Source organism: Pholcus phalangioides, unplaced genomic scaffold, assembly GCF_987345545.1.
Source record: "Pholcus phalangioides strain wild (caught in Gottingen) unplaced genomic scaffold, Ppha-v1.0 ptg000001l_1, whole genome shotgun sequence".
Lineage (NCBI taxonomy): Eukaryota > Metazoa > Arthropoda > Arachnida > Araneae > Pholcidae > Pholcus > Pholcus phalangioides.
This window is the reverse complement of record NW_028301594.1, coordinates 7553906-7576615: the sequence shown is the minus strand read 5'-3', so window position 1 is coordinate 7576615 and position 22710 is coordinate 7553906. Positions and strand designations below refer to the sequence as shown.

General features: G+C 36.3%; 1 protein-coding gene across 2 annotated transcripts in view; it reads left to right on the top strand.

The window, feature by feature from the left end:
* Positions 1–12978: 12978 nt before the first annotated feature.
* The window catches only part of LOC149089787 (acyl-coenzyme A diphosphatase NUDT19-like), a 53677-nt gene continuing 43945 nt past the window's right edge, over positions 12979–22710 (top strand). The window contains exon 1 of one of the 2 annotated variants that reach the window (XM_089247464.1): positions 12979–13000. In XM_089247464.1, the coding sequence (XP_089103590.1) occupies positions 12994–13000 (7 nt within the window). In that variant the 5' untranslated portion in view covers positions 12979–12993. Of the gene's footprint in view, positions 13001–13056; positions 14133–22710 lie in introns of those variants that run through there. The other variant, XM_089247446.1, reaches the window with a different exon arrangement.

The window sequence follows — 22710 nt, the reverse complement described above, 5'->3', positions numbered from 1 at the left end:
ACACACTGGCCCAATGTTCCTTGGTGAATATTTGCTTCCAGAACAATTTAATGTGTCGACGCGTGTTGTGTCTGTTGGGGTTCTCCGACTAGTTCGTGGTCAAACGGATTGTAAGATCAGGAAGGAAGGAGGCTCTCCTTTGACTTAGGATGGGCTGGAAGGTTCAGGTCAAAGCTGGTTGAAAGTGAAATATGAAATAAAAAGTGCTCTAAATGCAGCTTTGATCATGGTCGTTCTCTTCGACCCGCCCTCCAATACCTTCCAGCCTCAAACATTTGACGATGATTGCCAATGGGGGAGTGGCCACACTAGTCAACCATGACCAACATTTATTATTGGCCAAGTTGGACATGAGTATGGCCTCGACATGCCCCTCTCCCTCAGGGGGGGCTGATATTGCCCAGGATAACTCTCATAATTCTTTGCTTTTTCAAGCTATAAGTTTACTATAGAGGAGTCCGCGAAAAGTCTGGGTCTCTGCCGAAGGGCCGTGCTCCAGAATGTGGAGACAATGATCTTTGGCTTTAACCTAGCACAGGCAATGATTCCATTTTGCTAGTACATTTCTCGTTTTTGCATCTTCACAAGCATCTTATGAATTATCAATCACACGTCCATTTGTAAGTTTTCGATTATGACGAATACAGTAACGGGATGAAGAAAAATTAAATACATATGAACTGTGTGTAGTGATTGATTATAACTACAGACAAACTCGGCTTATAACATCATCGAAGATTCTGAAGTTATTTGATTTAATGTAGGGTGACCATATTTGGTCGAGAAAAATACGGGACATCGCAAATTCTTGCCAAAATTTTTGCCGGCGAAATTGTCAAATATTGCTCTTGAATAACCAACCCTTGTAGTGAGAAATAGAGTGATTCAGCAAGTCTGGAGTAATTTCAAATGTATTTCACGCACAAAGGAAAGTGGGGAATCGAATAAGGCAAATATGGTAGATGAAAATTTAGTCATATTCACTATTTAATAAATCATGCAAAGTACATTTATTTCCGACTATTGTAAAAATTATGAATAAGAAAGCTTTGTCAAAAAAACTGAAATTTTTTTATTACAACTGGAACTGGGAAATACCGAAATGCTCCTTACATGGGTCATGTTAATGAGCAAGTCGAAGCGTCAAGCATGTAACATTTCTTTTTCCAGTACTTTTAGGTACCAATAAAACAACGGAGAAACATAGAAACATTGCTTTTGTACCAGCTCCAATTATAGAAATTTTTTTGAGCAACCGCCATATAAACGGAAGCAAAAGTGATGAAAAATGGGTCGTTAGCACAGAGTAATAATACTATAGAGTGCGCGCGAGGGGTTACAATGTGAAGCAAAGATCCGGAGTCACGTGACTCCGGTCGAAAGGCTGGTCAGGGAATCTCGCTGGCAATGCTTTCCTTATGGCTACTCGTATGACGATCTACACGTGCTGTCTTATTTTTCATTAGAATGGTCACCACGTGTGCAGCTTTCGGATGTTCTGAACGGTTTAGGAAAGGAGGAACATTATCCTTTCACAAGGGAATACTTTTTTGCTTATTCCCCTTCTTATAAATTAAAAATTGGAATATTAAATTGACGATGCAATGGATTTCTGACGTAATCTCAGTTTTTAACAACTCCATTTTGGATTTAATTCAATTAAAGTTCCAAGTTTTGGTAAAATTCAAATGTCATGAATCATTATTAAATGTTTTAATACAATTTTTGGCAATAAATGATTGAAATTGTGAGTTTTATGAAGTTTTAACTGAAATATACGTCTCCGCAAGATTTGGCGAGATTTGGCGAGCTAGTGAGTTCATTCGAGTTTTGCTCAACTTGGAAGAAAATATGCTTTTCAGAAGGAGAAATTTATGAAAAATATTCTATTTAAATAGAATGGGAGGAAAACTTCCCCCCCCCCCTCTAGACAATTGCAGTTTGGCATAAAAATGCATAACAACCTCTAAAAATAATAGTATTTTTACCCCTCTTCACACCTGAGATAAAACTATTACAGAAAAGAAATATTTTTATTCATTAATTTATGTTTGTTGTATGTGAAATTGCCTCTTCAAACAAGAAAATTAATTATTCAATTGATTTTTTGAGTCAATATCTGTACTAAGACCTGAAGTCATATATTGTGTACCTCAGATGTTATCTTGAAAAAGAATCATTCTAAAAACGATTTAATACCTTAAATTAAGATTAACATATGCATACTTTTGGAGCGAAGAGATTACATATGTCACATTTATATATATATATATGTGTGGCATGTGTAAATATTATGTTATATATATGAAATATTATATCCTAAAATATTATATATATATATATATATAAAATTACAGAATCTCATCATCAATTTCTCTAAATTATAAGAATTAAAATTCCATGTAGAGTATATATGTAATAATTTAAAGTGTGTATATATATATATATATGGAATTTTAATTCTACATGGAATTTTAATTCTTATAATTTAGAGAAATTGATGATGAGATTCTGTAATTTTCTTGAGTAAAATCTATTTTAATCCTGAAATATTATGTAAGTGTTTACAGTTTTGTGTGATGAGGTTATAAAAGGTTTTTCAGGAATGTTAGAAATGAAACTTTTTCTTATTGTTTGAATATTATTTCATGACTGAATATGGCATGAGTGTGAATGTGTTACATTACATAACATAATATGATGCATTATAGTTAATTATACATTAATCATGAGTATATAGAGTAATTGTAATGTTCTGGAAAGATATATTTTTGTTTCAATAACCCCTAGTATAAATAAATTTTCGAAATTAAAAGCGACAAAGTGAATGAAGAGAATATTTAAAAATATAAATGAATTAGGCTTTACAACATATACGATTTTCTAGCATTTATTTTTACTCCAACATGTTATGTATAATGTATCAAATTTACAGTAACATAAACATTATATATTTGTTGTATACAATATTTTGTTTCCTGTGTGTGTATAGATATTTAGAAAGCTATTAAAAACTGTGCCAAAAAAATTTATTTCATGAAATTTATACTGTTTATATTCACTTCCTTCAAATATTATATATTCAATTAAAATTTAAAAACCCATGTGTTAAGAAATTATTAAGAATTATCCCTTAATGGAAAATAAAAAAATTCGGTTTTCCAATATTTGTTTATTTTATAGAATTTATTTTTTCAAATCTGATACTCCCTAAATATTTCACATAAAAATGAGTGAAATTCATTGAAAAAATAAAGGAAAGTTTTCATCAACTTGATCGAATTGAGTCAAATTTCGTTACAGCAACATCGTAGCTTCTGCGAAAACGCGCCAAATGTAATAGCGCAGAACCTGTTCTTTCCCCGACAATACTGCTCATCTTTTCTTCACGTTCGACAAGTTTTATGAATAGCGTGCGCGGTCTATTTATATCTTAAGTCTATGGTCGTTAGAGATCCGAGACCGTTGTGTTTTCTTCGACGTTATAAGCGAGGTTAATTGATATTACTCTCCATAGGAAACGCCAATTATTAGCATTATATCCGAGGCCCCTCGTTACAACTCAGCTTGACCGCACTATTTTATTTCACTATTCATTCAATGATGCGCTTTTATATATTTCTCATATACAGTATTTTATTATTTTATGCTGCTGCGATCGGTGATCTCTGATATGTGTGGAAATTGTAATCGTAACAGGATATTCCGTATTAAGACATTACACTGCGACTCCAATGGTGGTTGTATTGTCATTTAATGATATCGTATACGGATTACATCTGCTCTTACGTAATCGTGTCCGTTCTAGAAGCCTTGCGTGAGACCATTCCGTGCACTATCGTGACCGATTAACTGTTATAAAACTTAAGAAAAATTTTTTTGCTGGCACTGGCTCAAGTAGAGCAAATGACTACACTCTCGTTACAGGCTGCCGCACGCACAAAATGGCGTTGAAATACTTGGAAACGAACATAAATTTGCCTGCCAATTCCATAATTACTCACGACCCACAAAAATACTGGGATTGCGTTACTGTTACGTAATGGGAGAGGGAGGCAAATTTAATAGTTACACTCTCATTTCTTTTGACGCTATAATTTTCCTTTGATTCAAGTTGAGGATGTCTGGAACATTCCAATGATGATTGGTGGTGGTGGGGAATTCGGCCTTTTTCTTCATCACAATTTCACAAAATTTTGATGTGACCATTTTCCTTAAGTAGAGAGAAACGCGCGTGATGTCACTCTCCGCTCTTCGTACAAAGTACGAAAGACTGGTTGCTAAGTGGAGATGAAGATGGAAATTCGGAAAGAAAATTCACATGCCTCTGTGGGGAATCGAGCCACCAACTTCTCGCAGTCCGGGCGAGCACTTCCAATGAATTCCATCTTCATCTCCACTAGGTATCCCGTCATAGTGACGGACCCGCATCACGAGGACTCGGGTTCGAATCCCACCGGCACCGCAGTGGTGGCCACCAACACCAAACATGGCCCCCACTCTGTCCCTTGCGAGATATGATATGATAAATAATAGATATGATAAATAAGATTGTATATGATAAATAAATAAAATAAATATAAGCGGCTGCAGTGGTGGCCGGCTTAAGTTGGTTTTCTGATGTTTCCAACTACGAGGGGTGAATGCGAGCCGATCTTTCCGTGAAAAAGAGCAACAGGCCTACACAACGGCACAAATATTCAATCATTACACTTTACTCACAGTTCGAAAAATAGATGGCAGCACTAAAAAAAGCATTTCACACAGAAACACACCTTACAACACATGTACGCACATTCCAATTTTAGCTCTTTCGTTAAAAATTCCATAAAGGAATATGGACGAGTTGCATGTGTGTGGTGTAGTACTTGGTGGCTCAATTATCCCACAGGCGGTGAAACCGTTAATCCACTTGTTAAGCCGGACACATAGTGAGGCGACCACGAGGTATGAGAATGCATAATAGTGACTAGCGATGAAAACAATTTCATTGTTTTGTTCTACACCTCACATACTCGAGCAGCGAGACGAAAAATAGAAAGAGAACACACGTGATCCCGTGGACCTGATGCAAACCTTCATGGTGGTAGGGCCGTCTTAAGCGCTTCATAGGCTTCCGGACCAAGTGGTTTTCTAGAGGTCCTACCTGGCAAAGTCTCGAAAAATTTTCAACTACTTCTCATTTTTATGAGGCCCCCGGGCCGTACTTGGGTCTGTCCATGCGTTAAGATAGCACTGGGTGGTAGACGAGCAGCTTACCACGACGCCACTCGGGCGTAAGAGAGTGTACTGGGGCACGTGAGTGACCTGAAGTGCGTGCAAGCACGTGAACGACCAAAAGAGTGAACTAGAGCGTTTGCAAGCCTGTGAATGACCGAAAGAGTGACCAGGTCAATAAAATATAGAGTGTGAGAGTATGGGGGGGAGGGTGATCAAAAAGAGTACACAAGCAAGCGAGTGGCTAAAAGAGTGATTTAGAGACAGGCGTATTTATAGGATTGGCGAGGCCCAGCGGGTTCAGGGAGGTGAATTCGTTGAATGAGTGGTCAAAAAAAATTAGCAGAATGGGAGCAATATTAGTGTAGCCCACAGGAGACAAAACCATAAATCCGCCTCTGGTTACTGCTAATAACCGTTTACTCTCCCTAGGGCCTAGGACATACGTACAGAGCAAAACATAACCGAAATGATCATTGCGTCATTCCATCAAACTTTTCCTGGTTTAATTAAATTTTGTTCTTGATAAGGGGGGGGGGGGAGAAAAAAACTTTATTTTTTATCTTTCTTGAAATGTCGCGCAGATCATTTATCATTCACTGCGCATTTCATGAATGAATACCAATGACATAGCAGAGAATCGCACAGCATCTGTAACAATAAAAAATATCGAAGTAGAACGAAGAAGATAGCATGTGATTATATTCTCAAATGTACTTAGATCATCATCATTATATATATATACAGGGTGTTTCACGAAGGACCCCCCAACTTTGAAAATAAATAACTCGGAGACGGTGATAGAAGCGTGATACTAGTGGTATGTTTATTAAAAAAACCGTAAGAATCTGATACAGAAACCTCAACATTTTAGTTACAAATTGCGCCTATAGATGGCGGCATTACAAATTCCTATAAAGATAGCTCGGACGCCGAGAGCGATCAGTCGTCGAAGATTTCGCCGTTGAAACGTGACCACTATTAGCGTACAGTGAAAGAAATTCCGGCCATGGAAGAACGTGTGTTTATTGTGTTGGAGTACCACCGATTAAATCACAGTCCTACTGCCACAAGGAGAGGTTTTCAAACGCGATTTCAAGTCGCAAAAGGCCCAGATGGGAAAACAATTCGTGAGCTATTCAAAAAATTTCAATAGACAGGCAACGTGGCCGATGCGTTATTCGGAAATATGGGTCCCACCCACTCCGTCGTTACACCTGAAAATGCAACGGTACTTGCTGCAGTTATTGAGCGTCATCCGAATAAATCTGTCCGCAGACTTGCCGCTGAATCCGGTATCACGTCATCCAACACGTACAAAATCCTGCGGAAAACATTACACATGTTTCCGTACGAGATTTAATGCCGGCACGCCATACCAGTTCGAGCTGAAAGACAACGAGAGGATTCCGCTAACGAGACGCTTGCTCAACATGATTGATGGTTCTGGTTTCGATGTGGCCCGAATACAGAGAGGCGCATTTTCATCTGGATGGTGTCGTTAACAAACACAATTGGTGATTTTGGGGTACCGGAAATCCACATTTATCTCACGCACGACCACTCCATTGCCCAAAACTTACCGTTTGGGCTGCAATCTCCCGCAAAGGCATCATTGGGCCCTTTTTCTTACGAGAAACGGTGACGACTGACCGGTATATTGCGCTTTTGAAACAATTTGTCGCCACTCAACAAGCGTTGGACGATCGACCATGTACGGCGTGGTTCATGCAAGATGGGGCTCACCCACACCGTACACAAGCCGTTTTTGTCACCCGACCTCACCCCGCGACTACTTTCTGTGGGGCACACTTAAGGACATTGTTTACCGCAACAATCCTTTAACACTCGACGAGCTGGAGGAGGCTATTTGTCAAGCTTGTGTGTTGATTTCCGGTGACACTGCAGAGAGTCACTGACAGTTTCCTTCTGCGTTTGCGACATGTGTGTTGTGTGAAAGGTGCACATTTTGAATCGCTTTCGATGTGAATGCAACGAGGTCTGCTTGCATTACCGACTATATACAGCCTACTTATGGTAGTGTCATCTGCGGCGCCATCTATCGGTGCAATTTGTAACTAAATTTTTGAGGCTTCTGTATCAGATTCTTACAGTTTTTTAATAAACATGGCACTGGTTTCATGCTTCTATCTATTACCGTTTCCGAGTTATTTATTTTCAAAGTTAGGGTTCCTTCGTGAAACACCCTGTATGTATATGAACATCATTACTATCTAACAAAATTGACGGAAGAAAGACAGAAAAAAGGATGGTATGTTATGTGTCAGAATAAGTTTTTCGAAGTTCTTAAATTGATTTTGAACAATAACTTATGATAAATATCTTCATTTAATTGGTGTGATAAAGGATGATTTTATCTATCATCGTCCGAGAACGACTTTCACGTTCCAAAAGAACCAACGAAAAAGGCAAGGAAAAATCGAACTTTTTCCTTGTATTTTGCTTTTCCGTTGGTTCCTTCTGAGAATATATTGCGCAAAAGTTTATAGTTTGTCGACAGTGTTTTATTGCTAACTAAACGAGTGCGGGAATATGTTCCTCCTACATATTTGTATCGATAATGATCAGTTTGGCGAGCTGCGCTGGACGAGAATCGTTCCCAAGGATTTAGTTGGTATTAAGGAGCACGCTTCATCCCTCATGGAAGATATCTACGAACTCATCAAATTTTTCGCTTTTTTTTTCGGTTCTGCATTTGGTGTCTTCTACATGTATATTGCGTTACCTTCGACGGTCCAGACAGGTACGTTTTGTTTTATGTTATACAGGATGTCAAGTCATATATACACTTATACACCCTTTATCTTTTGAACCGTCGATGACGGAAACATACTTTTAATTAGCAAAAGTATCCAAATACAGTAGAGTCGCGATAACGCGATAACCTGAGGTAAACGGGACCGAGGCTATCTTGTATTATCCGAAAAAAAAGATAGAAATCGACTTTCGGGGGGGGGGGATGTGGGGGGGGGGGCTTATACCTTTTTTTTCCTAACCGAGCATAACTCTGGTCTATCACCATGAGCAATTTACTATCGATTGAGTTATGCTGGAAGTATGTGTCGGGTACCTAACAGTTTGAGTGCGTATCTAGCGTTGTGTGTGAATTTTTTACGCTGCTATATCTATATCTCAAATTTTGAGTAAATTGTAATGATCTAATATTTGCACCGTTGTAGGCTTGTTGCTCTCTGTTCCGAGTTTTTTTAACGGGGAGATCGGCTCGCATTCGCGCCTCGAAGTTGGGAGTTACAGAAAACCAACAACGGTCGACTATCACTGAGGGGCCGGTGGGGTTCGGATCCGAATTTACTAAAGAGAAGCCTGTGAAAAATTCTGGCTTGGGGTCCACTGAAGACCCTACCTTGGGATCAAGGCCCCAAAACTGAAATTACTTTTTTATCATTCGTTGGAGGAATTAAACAAAATGAAATAAAGCATAGTTTTGACGAAAAATAGAAAGTCCCCCGTCCTCTAACTTCCAATCAAAAAGTTGTTGCCCTGTCTGTTCTGGGCCCCTCCCCAAAAAATATAATAAAATGAAATAAAAATAAAATAAATAAATAAATAAGTAAAAATTCATGTCTAAGTAGTATATTAATAATAACCCAAAATTACCTATTATATTAATAAAATAACCTAGCGAATGATGCATTTCAAAACGTGAATTTTTCGTTTTTTGTTGGGCTCAGGAGAGACAGGGTGACAACTTTTTAACCCAATCAACCCGTATGACGTGAGGTTCACGCCTTTCGTGTTACCTATCTTGGAAGTTACGTGAAGATATATATACACTGCACCAGAATTAAAGGCCCAGTTACAAAAGGACGTGAACGTCACGTCAGTACGAGTTGATTGTGTAAAATCTGAGTGCACACAGGGTATTTAAGTCACAATTGATTGGGTTAATTGGGCTTTATAGGACATAGTGACCAAATAAAAAGGTTTTTTTTTTTAAATTTTAATAACTACACAACCCCTTGCAATATAGATGACATATATATCTGAGATCTACACGTTATTTGAACACTTTTTCCAACTCGAGGTTTGCTTCTAGAATCATCGACTCGCGAGTTATTCCAGAATAAAGGAACTTATACACCCTGTATGTGCAGGAGAAGATAGACAGGTTTCTAATGATGTTGAAATCTGTAATCACTGCTAATAACCGATTATTTCCGCAGGCTATGCATGTAGAGGAAAACATAGCCTGAATGGTCATTGCGCCATTCCATCAAATTATTCCTCGTTTAATTAAATTGTCCGTTTGATAAGGAAAAAAAAAAATAGAAGTTTTTTTTTATTTCTTGATGTGTTTTATCATTCCCTGCACATTTCATGAGTGAATATCAATGGCTGCTCCCAGCGTCTAGGACAATAAAAAAATATCGACTAAAACAAGGAAGATAGCATAATTATATTCATATATAAGATGACCATTATTATCTGAATGAAATTGACGGAAAATAAAATGCCATTTTCCCCCCCCCCTTTTTTTTATCTGTCGGTATTTTTTTTTTCTTCAAGGACTTAAATTGAGCTTGATCAACAATTTATGATAAATATCCTCGTTTAATGGTGTGGTACATGATGCCTTACACTTCCATGAGTCGAATCACTGTTTCATTGCTACCTAAACGAGAATACGAATGCGTTCCTCTCGCATACTGTGTCCATAAACGGATCAGTTTGGTGAACGGGAAACGTTCCCATTTAGTTGGAATAAAGGAGCACGCTTCATCCCTCATGGAAGATATCTACGAACTCATCAATTTTTTCGCATTTTTGTTCGGTTCTGTATTTGCCGTCTCCTACATGTACATTGCGTTACCTTCGACGGTCCAAACAGGTACGTTTCGTTTTATGTTATACAGGATGTAAAGTCATACACCCTTATACACCCTTTATCTTGAACCGTCGATGACGGAAACATACTTTTAATTAGAAAAGTATCCAAATAACGTGTCCGTTTCAGATATGGAAGAGTAAATAATCCTTTGTGCTGATATTTTCACAAAACAAGATCAATGGCAACAAGACAAATAAGCGGAAAAATATGAAATTTCTAATGTGTTTCGACGCGCAATAGGTGCCGTCTTTGGAGGATAGATGTAATAATCACTATCCACGCTGACCGGGGATCTTATTTGGATTGTATACCAAATCTTATCTCCCGTTTTGCTCAGAGAAAAAATATACGTCTGCTCAAGTCAAACGTCGTTTCTGACCACGATACGAAGTGTATACGTTCCCCGATACGCAGTGCTCAATCATACCAAGAGCTGTGAATAAAGTTATTGATATTTTTCAGAAACAATAGAGTATCGTCTACCTTGAAACAAAAAAAAAAATATCACAAAAGAGATCGTGTAAAATGGAAAAGAATGAAACCCATTTAGAAAGTTGTTGCCCTGTACCTCCCGAGCTTGATTTTATGATATATGATTTAAGTTAGTTTTGGTTTTATGATTTGTGATTCCCAATTACCATTTGAGATGTACTTATATAATAGGGCGCGCTGTGTTTTATATATGACCATAAGTTGTTGTATTTGATTTTTTTTGTTATTATTTAATAAATTTCCAGATACACGCACACATCCGTCTTTCGGGTACGCTTCGGTATCTCTCTAAGATGTGAATTGGGTGTGTGTTCGCGCGTTCCTTCAATGTTAATTGTCTCCCCTGAGCACAGAAAAAATCCATGTTTTAAAGTGCAATATTCGATATTTGGATTCAAAAGTTACTAAAAATGAGGAAAGAACAGCATATGAAGCCTATAATGCGTTTGTCCGTTAGTTAATGCTGTTCTTTCCTTCAGTGAATCAGCGATTTTTGAATTCAAATATCCCAACGAACTTTACAACGTGGAATTTTTATAATTGGGCTTAGGAAAGAGAGAAATTTTCAAGAGGGTTTTTTAGGACATAGTTTGCAATTTTCCTAGTTACCTTGAAATACTCAACTTACACTAATTTTTAACTATTCTTCTTTTGCGTTTAAATACAATATATATTTTAAATTTTAGTTCTATATTTCTCGCTTTACAAAAACTTCCGCTACCCTATTTCTTTTCTTCCATCCACCTTTGATTAATTCCTGGTCGAATTTGTTGGAGAAAAACGTAAAGTTTACATTGGGAGATCCATCCAACTTAGCAAGTTAATTAATTTCCTTAGGAGGAGAGGTGAGAAAATATGTTATTTTTTATCAGGTGCCAGATATAGCAAATGCTGACAGCCCGGATGTTGCATCTTTGATGAAATCCCCTAGCATCAAAGGAGCTGACAGAACTAAAGATTTAAAAACATTCAATTTTCCTTTCTACAAGTATAAAATAGAACATTGGTTCCCAAAGTGTGGGTTGCGTCATTAAACTAAGGGGAGTCGCGAGAAATTATTCAAAACGTCCAAGCAAGAAATTTGTTTTTATTTTTCGCAATCTAAATAAAAATATGACACACTTAAAAAGCGTCTTTACTCTGATGAACTGCTTCCCACGTATAATAAGGTAGAATGTAATTTTATCAAATTCTACCTGCACAATAATCGATATACATATCAATTTATTGCCTATACAGCGTGACTCGGAGAGAATCATCCGATTTCAAAGTTATGTACTTAATTTTTAAAATTAAAAGCACAGAATGTTGATAAGTCATATGTGAATATAAAGGAAGAAATGTGTCTACGTTATATGAACACTATTTTTAATGGTCGATTTAAAGAAAGGAATTCCAACTTGCGAAAGAAACACTTTACTAAACCTTACATTAAAAAAATAAATAAACATTAGAAACTGTTAAAAAATAATAAATATTGTTAAATTAGAACCGGGAGAAACAGTCGTTCCGAAAACAGCTTTCGGGACAGCGCATTTGCTAACAAAAAATCGGGACATATGGTCACCGTATGCAGCGGGGTCGTTGATAAATTTCTTGTCAGAAGGGGAGGGTGGTGGCGCTCCAAATAGTTTAAGAACACTGATGTAGAATAATTATGCATTTCATATACATGAGTACGTTTCGACCTCCATTATTGTTACTTTTGTGTATATTTATTAATAATCACATTTATGTCATTATTTTGGTATTTTTATTTCAATACATGATTTATACTTAAAAAAATACTCATTATATTATTTTTCCCAGGATATTATTATTATTATTATTTATTAATTTTTTTACTATGTTTCAAGGCACAAGACTCCTTTGTTGGATCTTGAAGCATTTTTGCCTTTTCAAAAATCCATGTTTCATGATTTCAGTAAGAAAGAAAGATAATTTAAATCCCACACGATATTTTATGCAGAAATACTGATACTAAAAATGAATTTAGTGAAATTTTACGGTTAAAATTGACTGAGAAAAAAAAAGGTTTGGAAAATAATGAGATTGTTAAAGGTTTAATAAGTTTAATAAGATTTATTAAGTTGTTAACAACTAAGTCAGTTTTGATAGATGTTTTGATCTCAAATAAAGTGTTGTGGAATGTGGTGCTTGTCTCTGAATTTTCGGTTCATTTAAAAGAAAATGTGGAGAAGAAAGAAAAAATACATCACTCACGTAAAAAGCGAAGTTGAAAAACTGGCCTTACTAGAATCACAGAAGCATACACATTGTGGAGGGGCTCAACAGTACAATGAACTCACTCAAACTCGAAAAAGGGACAACGTTCTTAAAGAATTTTTTAGTGATAAAAGGTGTAGCAAAAAATCGTGATGACGATTGTAATGACCAAAAAAAGATATATTTGTATGAGGGGTAAGTAACAACAGATCGCTCATTTGCGTTTGAGGATCTTCGGCGTATGTGTTGGGTCTTTGACACGTGCTCTGTGATTTCTTCTGGGCACGTGCTGACCCGGTTAAAATTTTTCAAGGTCAGTTTCTCGGGTATTTGGCCTGATATTTATGAAGTATTGTTGTTGTTTATTCACTAACGGGTATTCCGGTGGGCTGTCCTACGTAACGCTGCTGCCCAAATGTATTTGAGCCAGTGTAGATTCCACATTTCTGCGTTGACGACGTGAATTTAGTGCTCCTGATCGCTCGTCGAATTGGAATTAAAAAATAATAAATATTGCGTGCGATGAATTTGGATGCATCGAGGTGCTCCCAACCCCCCCTAGCAATAAGAATAATAAACCCAGATTTTGTAATCAGTGTCCGTGATTGAAGATTCTGCGAAGGAGCTAAAGGGATGATCTTCAAATATGTCTACTCAGAAAATTGCAGAACTGGAATTTCGATGATATATGGTCCGAAATGACGTTGATTTAATTATTAATTGCTAAGTGCTTGCTCTAAAATTGGCGCCGAATTTCCTCGCATCTGATAGGTATACAGGAAATCGAATTATATGATTGACACGTTAGTTATATGGTGAATGTGTATAACAGGATCGTGAAGGGCATGGTAGCTGCATTCTTTGTTGTTTAATATACAAAAAGAAAGAAGAAAGAGGGACTACAAATTATCTCTGCGAGGCATCATGATGTTCTGAAGGGCATCTTATGTAATTATTGTATTTGTACTTTCGTACAAGAAGCTTACAAAATAAACCGGTCGAAGTTGCAGTGACTGCTGGTGAATTGTTCATTAAACAGAAACCTATTCAAAGGGTTTTGATTCAAGGACATTAACTCACTCGAAATCTCTTTTGAACGCACTTTGCTGAACTTAGTAAGAGAAAGTAGACGTACTTTCGAGCCGAACCCGAAGACGAGAGAGGAAAAATCCTAACGTTTCAACGTAATTAGAGATAGATTGTACTACATTTGTAACTCTTCCGTCAACGACTTCGGAAAAGATGTTTTCTACCATCGTTAGGGCCTTATTTCCGTCTATATCTCCTTTGATAAGCATATTAATGGAATCGGAAAAGAAATCCAAAGGTAAGAAACGTTTTCTCTCTCTCTCTCTTCTCTGCATCATATACAGTTTGATTTAGGGCAAGGTTAGTGCTGCGCGACAGAAAAAGCGCGGTACGAATAATGATAACGAGATAACCCCAGAAAAATGGTCATTTCTAAAGGGATCAGAAAATAGCGTATGTTTCGCAAGACCATCTTTTTCCAAGTAACATACGTATATGTTCTCAGATAACATTATTATTGCCCGTAGCGATCGCGTATCTCTTCAATCTCAACTACAACCTTGCCCCACTAATGTACGGATCACGTAAAATGTTCCGAATTCACGGGAGTTAGTTCCGAGCACATTTAAAGCCCATCTATGACGCCATTGTCCTTCTCTTCACCTTCTTTTCTTTCTCGTTTAATTAATTTTTATCTGAAATATCTAGGGATGATAGAATCTTAGTGAGGCGAAATTATAATATTACGCTATGCATTTTTAGTCCCCATTTTTTTCATTCATCATCTCATTGAGAGCCACGCATTGGTAAACGGGGCTTGAGCTATGAAAAGGGACTTCGTTTTTTTAAAGTTTACACTGGAACAACGTATGTGTCGGGAGGATATGATTGAAGGTTTTAAAATTTCCAACTGGGTGGATAGGATGGACAACGAATTGTAGTATCGATTGGTAAGGGATCGAGCACGTTTAAAATTTCATTCTATTAAATGCTGTGAAAGCTGTTTTCGGAACGACTGTTTCTCCCGGTTCTAATTTGGTGATACTAACCGTTTAACAATATTTATTACTTTTTAATAGTTTCCAATGTTTATTTATTTTTTTAATGTAAGGCTTAGGAAAGTGTTTCTTTTGCAAGTTGGAATTCCTTTCTTTAAATCGACCATTAAAAATAGTGTTCATATAACGTAGACACATTTCTTCCTTTATATTCACATATGACTTATCAACATTCCGTGCTTTTAATTTTAAAAATTAAGTACATAACTTTGAAATCGGATGATTCTCTCCGAGTCACGCTGTATAAGCAATAAATTGATATGTATATTGATTATTGTGCAGGTAGAATTTGATAAAATTACATTCTGTTTAAACTTTAATTAAATTACATTCTGTTTAAACTTTAATTAAATTACATTCTGTTTAAACTTTAATTAAATTACATTCTGTTTAAACTTTAATTAAATTACATTCTGTTTAAACTTTAATTAAATTACATTCTGTTTAAACTTTAATTAAATTACATTCTGTTTAAACTTTAATTAAATTACATTCTATTTTAATATTTTTTTCCCAACAGGGTTGTGAACGCATGGATTAACTTACCCTCGAGTGTCGTGAATTCTACCTCAACTGACACTTTTAAAAAGAAAAATAGCGATATTCATATTAGGATAGATCGAGACGCTATTCATTCTTAGATGAAAACAATGATAACTTTTTGTGTGTGGGCAGTGTATCTTATATTTTCTATATAAAGTTTTTCGTGAAAGTTGCTTTTATTTTGGGGTGCTGAATTTTTCAATATATTTGATATCTCTATCATCGATATCTTTGTAGACTTTTTGTGTTTTTTCATCCACCTCGTTGGACAGTTTCCTCGGTTGTGTCCTTTGTTTTTTTTTTTTTTTTGTATTTCTTTTTATTATAATGTATATTGATTCTATATTTATTTCTCATCAAGTCATTTCCATTTTGATTTATGAATCTGATATGCACAAGATCTGCTATGCATTTCCTGCGTGTAATCCGTAGATGCGAATTTCGCGACTCGTGGCGTAGCCGCAAGTTTAATTCATCAATATAATAAAATTTTAAGGATTGAAAGGGGCTATTTTTTCCGATTCTGTAGAAAAGATGTAGATTTTTCTTATTTACCCCTATGTACAGAATGTCTTATAAGTGCTAATGTGGCCTTTTTCTCATCAACCGCCTGTCGTAGAGGTATGGTTTCAGTTTAAAAAGCTCTCAAAATGTGTCAAAAAATTATCCTGTACTAGTTTTGAGAGTAAAAATACAGTGTGTCACAAAACAAAAAATCTAAATTTTTATACGGTTCCCCCTTCCCTCTAACAATTAGATTGTTGCCCTGTCTTTTCTGAGTACAACAAATGAGATTCCATGCTTTAACTGCAATATTCGCTGTGATATGATATTCAAATTGAAAAATCGTAGAAAAATTAGGAAAGGGCAACACAAATGATTGCAAAGGGCGTTTTCCATATGTTTTTGCTGTTATTTCCCAACTTTTCTCAAAGTTTTGAATTGAAATATCTCAGTGAATATTGCAGTTAGAAATATGGGATTTTTTTTGCTGGGCTCAGAAAAGACGGCAACAACTTTCTAATTGGAAGTTTGAGGACAAGGGGAGGGGGCCGTATAAAATTTTAGATTTTTTTATTTTGTGGCGCACTTTGTTCTCACTCTGAAAACTCAGGGCAATTCTCGAATGCATTTTTTAAATTGAAACCATACCTCTACGACGGACGGGTGATGAGATAAAGACTGTGCTAGCAGTTACAGGACACACTGTACATAGCTTATATGCCTCAACTAACATCTATTATTCTTCCTTATTCTCTATTTATTTCCTCTATTATTCTTCAAAACATATTTTCTACAAACTAATTTTTAAAATGTAAATTTCTATTCCGACCTGTCAGGAGGAATAAAACCTGCAGATAAGAGGGTGTATAATCCACATTGAAATTTGAGTGTTTTTTTGGTTTTTTTTTTGGTTTTTTTAATGTATAAAAGCCCATGGATTATACGTGGGAAAATACAGTGCGCATGTCCTATAAAGGATATTTTAAAGTAAGGATATATTTTCACTGGCCGTATGAAATTTTCGAATGAGCTGGATTTTCCCGAGGGCAGGAATATGTTTGTTCACCTATGATATAGTAGTATGCGCTAAATACACTAATTGTATGCATCGTCAACCTTTCGGACATTGCGGGTAAAAAAAAAAAATTGAAGCTCAAGGGCAAACAAGTCATACTTCAAGATCGAATGGTGTGACGGCGTGCCACTACGAAAAGCTTCGATGGCCGCATGTGATCTGCGGGCCATGTATTCAAGGCCCTCGATATACATAGTGATTTCACGTCCTCTTCGTGCTCGGCTGCACACAAGAAACGTTGCCAGATTCGAATCAAATGATGTTACTATGTCTTAACAACCTAGAATTAATGATGATAATAAATTAATATTCAACATATTGAAATTTTCGGACGTAAGAAAAATTAGTCTCTAGTTATAACTCAAATGTGAATAAATATGTATAAGAAGGTTCCTATAGTTCTCATAATTTCTTAAACTTTTTGTTCCATCGCCCCCCTTTTTCAACATTTTTTCTTCTCATTGCCCCAACACAAGCCAACTCATAAGATCCAATACTAAACCCAAAGCTTTTGCCGCCCCTCTGGAGCTTTCCATTGCCCCCGGGGGGGGGGGTGATTTTGCCCACTTTGGGAAACACCTCTGAAACGGAAAACGCTCCTTCCCCTTGTTTATGCTGTTCTTTCCAAATTTTCTTCCGATTTTTTGTCTAATATCTCTGCGAATATTGCATTTAGAATCGTAGAATTTTTTTGTTGTCATCAGGAGAGACAAGGCAAAACCTTTTTAATTGAGTGTCCGTATAAAAAGTTAATTTTTACATTTTAATAGCTATACACCCCTTTAAACACGAATGACGTATATGAGGTCATGATATTTGGAAGCTTTTCCTAATTGGAAGTATACTTCTAGGATCAACGGTTCGCCAGTAAAATTCTGTACCCCTGTTTACTATGCACCCTGTATATTGTCCAAAATAATTCTTTGGAGTAGAAAATTATTTTACAATGATATTAAGTATTTATTCTTTGTATAACATTACATGCAATTAACGTGTGTATTTTCAATGTCAATTTTTATATTGAAAAGCAATATTTGAGGTTTTCGATGGAGTGACGTCAAAAACCCTCCATTAAGGAATTAATTCCGTAATTAATAATAGTCAAAATTTTAATTTAACTTTATATAGACATGTTTGAGTTACGATGTACTGTACTAACTTCTCATATAAAAAATTTTTTTGGAAATTAACTATCTAAAATTGTTTCTTTAAAATTAAGTCAATTTGTCAATTAAATCAACAAAACTGAGCTTAAAAATGTTTTACGGGTCCTAGAAACATATTTCAAATCTTAATATTTGCCAAATGTACCTAGTTTCGGTTTTAGTTTTAGGTTGTCGAAACAAACGATAGATGGCGCTGCATGTAAGGCAAAAATTTGTTACGATTAGTGCAAACGGAATTTCTGGTTTGTGGCCGTCCAAGTGCAGTGAAGTCTCCCTACAACAAAGCTGCATTAAGAGCGTAATTAAGAGATCTTTCAAGCGGCTTTGCCCTACAACGACACGCGATATACCGATAAATCCCTCTAAAACGGCATTTTTTCAAATCTTGTTTGAAATCGCCTGTAATCTAATGTTAAATTCTTCTCGATGCAATGATATCCTCTACTACGATAAATCCCTCTGTAGCGATATGCTTTACAGAAATGTTGAAACTGTCGTGACGATTTTTTTAATGTTTCTCTCAAAAAATCACTTTCAATATATTTTTTAATTTCTCACTAATTTTGTCCTTTCGAGGATGTTTAAACACATCGATATTTTGCGCTATATACCCCACGGAAGTGTTGATGAAATTGTCGGGAAGCTAGTTTCTGTGTAGCACACAAAAGTGCTGTGCAGTAAGCCACTTTACAGTGTGAAATAACTAGCTATATATATTTTATTAATAAAATGATCAATCTTAACATTTTGTTGCGAATAAAAAAATTCATTTTATGGTGCACCAACATCGCCAATCTAGAAAAGATGCCAACAACAGCATAAATTTGGTGGTGATGGATGGATGATAACGTTGCTTCCAGCATGGGCCAGGTCTTTGACCATCTGCTAAAATCTCTTCATTGAGACAGAGCTGCGGGTGATGATCTGGTTAAAAGGAGTGTGATAATGCTACCTCTCGATATAACGATAATCCCTCTACAACGATATTTTTTCTTGATCCACAGATCATCGAGGTTTCACTATATTACGTAAGCATAATTTTGGCTATTTTTGATACCCCCGTCAACAAAATTAAGCAAGCTGGGTCAAAGCCTTCTAGATTGATACTGGTCTCAACCAATAACTCCTACATAAATCAGTTTTAGTAAAAAAACTGAAATGAAGAAAAATGCCTTAAAATGCTTTTTTAATGTGCTATAATTTTTCAAGTTTAACCATTTAATTGGCAAGCATTGAAACATCCAATAGAGAAAAATTTTGAGAGGCATATATTAAACAAATGAGGTATCCTGAATTTAAAAAAAAATTAGTGCCAATATTAAAAAACTATGGGGGTGTTGCATTTCAAGTAAAACACTGTATTTATATGATTTACGTAGATTAGAATACAAAAATTTCATTTGTTGCTTGCCAACTTACTTTTCTATGATTGTTGAAGTATGAACAGCAATATGTCTCCACCGCACGTGGTATTTCACTCAAAAATGCAAAGGTTAAAAATCGTTCTTCTTTGGCTTGTATAGAAAGGAGACGCGTACCTTCGAGCCATTCTGATGGTAATCATACAAACTTCTTGAACATCTCACAAGGAAAAGTCGAATGTTTAGAAGTTGCTTAGAAGCATCAATGCCAAAACGAGCTCAAAATATAAAAATGCCTTTACTTGAAAAATATAAGAAACTCATGTGTTGCTTTTGAGTGCAACATTGCCAAATAAAGGGTTAACATTCGAGGATGATGTCACTCTACGCTATCCATACGAAGGTTTCCAACATCTGATTGATGCGAATAAGAATTTAGGAAAGAGAGGAAAAAATACAACTGTTCTTTCATCTTCGCATCAGCCATTTGTTAAAAACCTTCGTATGGATAGCGGAAAGTGATATCATCCTCGGATAAGTCGCCATCTGGTGGCAGTGTCAGCAATTGTGAGCTTTGGCCTGAATTAGGTCCGACCGTCCATGCACGATCCCGTTCATAGCATACGAGCTCAAAGGAAAGATTGAGATATTCGTTGCATTTGTAGTCTAGTGAGCTCACCCGACAAGTGAGAAGACGTCGGTTCGATTCCCGCAAGAGGACAATTGACTTTTCTCTCTTTTCTAAATTCATCTTCGCGTCAGCCAGCTGTTAAAACCCTTCGAAAGGGTTAACATGTTCATTAACAAGAGAAGCAAGGTCTATAAGACCTAGCTTCTCTTGTTAATTGGAAGCACCTTGAGAACAGACCCGGTGAGTCTTGATGAAAAAGTTGTCGATATGGTTCTATGTGAGCGCGAGTGAGCTCAATTAACATAATTTTTTTTTTATAATCACATGTATTTGGTTTTATTAAGTATTAGATTTTCTGTGAAATGAAAGAAGCTATTTTTTCCGACTCGACTGATGTTAAATTCAATTTTTTTTTCAATTCTCATTTAGATAAAATTAACGCCCCATTTTCGTATTTTCACACCAAATCGCTTACATAATCACCATTTAAATCCCCCCCCCGTCATCAGAATTGAGCATGAATGCAAAAAATGAATATTTCATCGATTTCCCGTTAGCCACGTGGCACTTCAATCATTAACAAACATATCATCTGATAACAAATTAATCAACCTAAAAAAAGACCCCGGATTAATTGCTTTTTTTTCCTCATTTCTGAACATGGACTTTTTTTTTCCATCTAACCTTGACCCGATATGTCAAAAATAAAGCAGTGGAAGGAGAAGAAGAATATGTGGCAGCTTTTTTTAATGACCTCCAGGGTATTTTTTACAACCTAAAGAAAATCGCGGCCCGAAAACTCTGGCGATGGCCCGCGGGGATTTAAGCCGAGGTGAATAGGCCGAAGGGATGAGGCAAAAGTATTTCACCTTCAACTTTTTAATTCGCGCGGCAATGTTTGTGTGTCCATTTTGGATCCATGGTGTTTCCGGTTGTTCTTGCGTCTGTGAAGCCTACTATAACAAAGAAAAAAAATGGCAACGAGAAAATCAAAGATTATAAAGCCCACTTCTTTTTTATAACTTTTTTCACATATTTGCTCTGATTCCTCGGCAAAATAAACAGCACATTTGCATCATAGGTCCTTTTGAGCGAGGATATTTATGGTATGGACGTGAACCTCATAGCACATCCATCATTCTCATTGTGGTTTTGCTAAAAAAAAGCCAGTCAACAAGGAAGTATGTACGGTACAACTAGATAGCGTATAATATTTGAATGGAGCAGTAGTATTCAAACTGGAAAGAATCTCCGGTCAGAAGATGGTTAGATAGTGTAGTAGTTCTCAACCTGGAGCCATATGGAATCATGCGGACCCGGGATATTCTAGGGGGGGGGGGCGATCCGTGAAAAGTGGTTGGGGGGGACATAAAGTTCTAAAATAAAGACAGGTGTGAAAAAATAAAGCTTGTAAATGAAGTAAGATGGGGTGTAAGTGTTACTACTTTCAGAATCCAAACCAAGTGTCCATAGAATCAGGGCCATCTTAATGTGCGGGCTCGTCCGGGCAAGGTACGTGGACGTCATGCGTATGCAGGACCTTAGTAATTTTTTTCGAGATGACGAAAACTGCGTCTTTCACCTTAGAGTGCATATGTTACGGTAAATGTGATAAATCGGTTATTATGCATACTTACCAATCGTCTTGATAAGTTTGATAAATTTATCACTCTTTTTTTACCGGACATTATGCATAGAAATCAAGTGTCGTTGGTAAATTTAATAAATACTTGAAATTTTTATCGCCTTTATCTGTGATTATGCATAATACTCACAGCCTAGGGTACACAAACCTAGTGTAATTGGTGAATTTGATAAATATGAAAAAAAAAAATCCAAATGAGTCTAGTATGTGTGATGAATATAGTCGGACCCCGATAAAATGGTAACAAATTTTCCGATCGCACCCTGATATATTATTATTATGTATAGTATAACGTACGATTTATCGTGTTTACCAATGGCGCGACCCTTGGGTGCATAGTCACCGGTAAAAAGTGATACTTTTTCTAGTGCTTATAAAATTTACCAACGACTTTTGGGTCCCATGCATAATCACCGGTAAAACTGATAGATATTTTGGGAAATTTATCTAACTTACCAAACTGCTCAGCGATTATGCATAGTAACCGGTTATTATTTATAATCGGATATATCACGTTTACCGCGTAACACATACACAGATAGAATGGTTGGAAGCAGGGCGTCGGAAGTGTACAAGACCTATGGGTGCTCCAGCATCAAAAGCAAATCCGGTTCATGCACCACTGATTGAAGGGGCGTTGGGACAAGTGATGATGATGTCATTATGTGCACACCTATATACAGGGTGTTTCAAATTTTTTGTCCATGGGACTATCTCTATAACCGTTCACTTAAGGCCTTTATTACATTATAAAAGTTTTTTAAAAATGCTTTTATAAAACTTGAAAATGCAACCAATAAGCGCGTAGGTTACATTCGAGCAGATGTAACCGATACGCTCATTGATTGTATTTTTCAGGTCTTATAAAAGAACTTAAATGAAACTTTTATAGT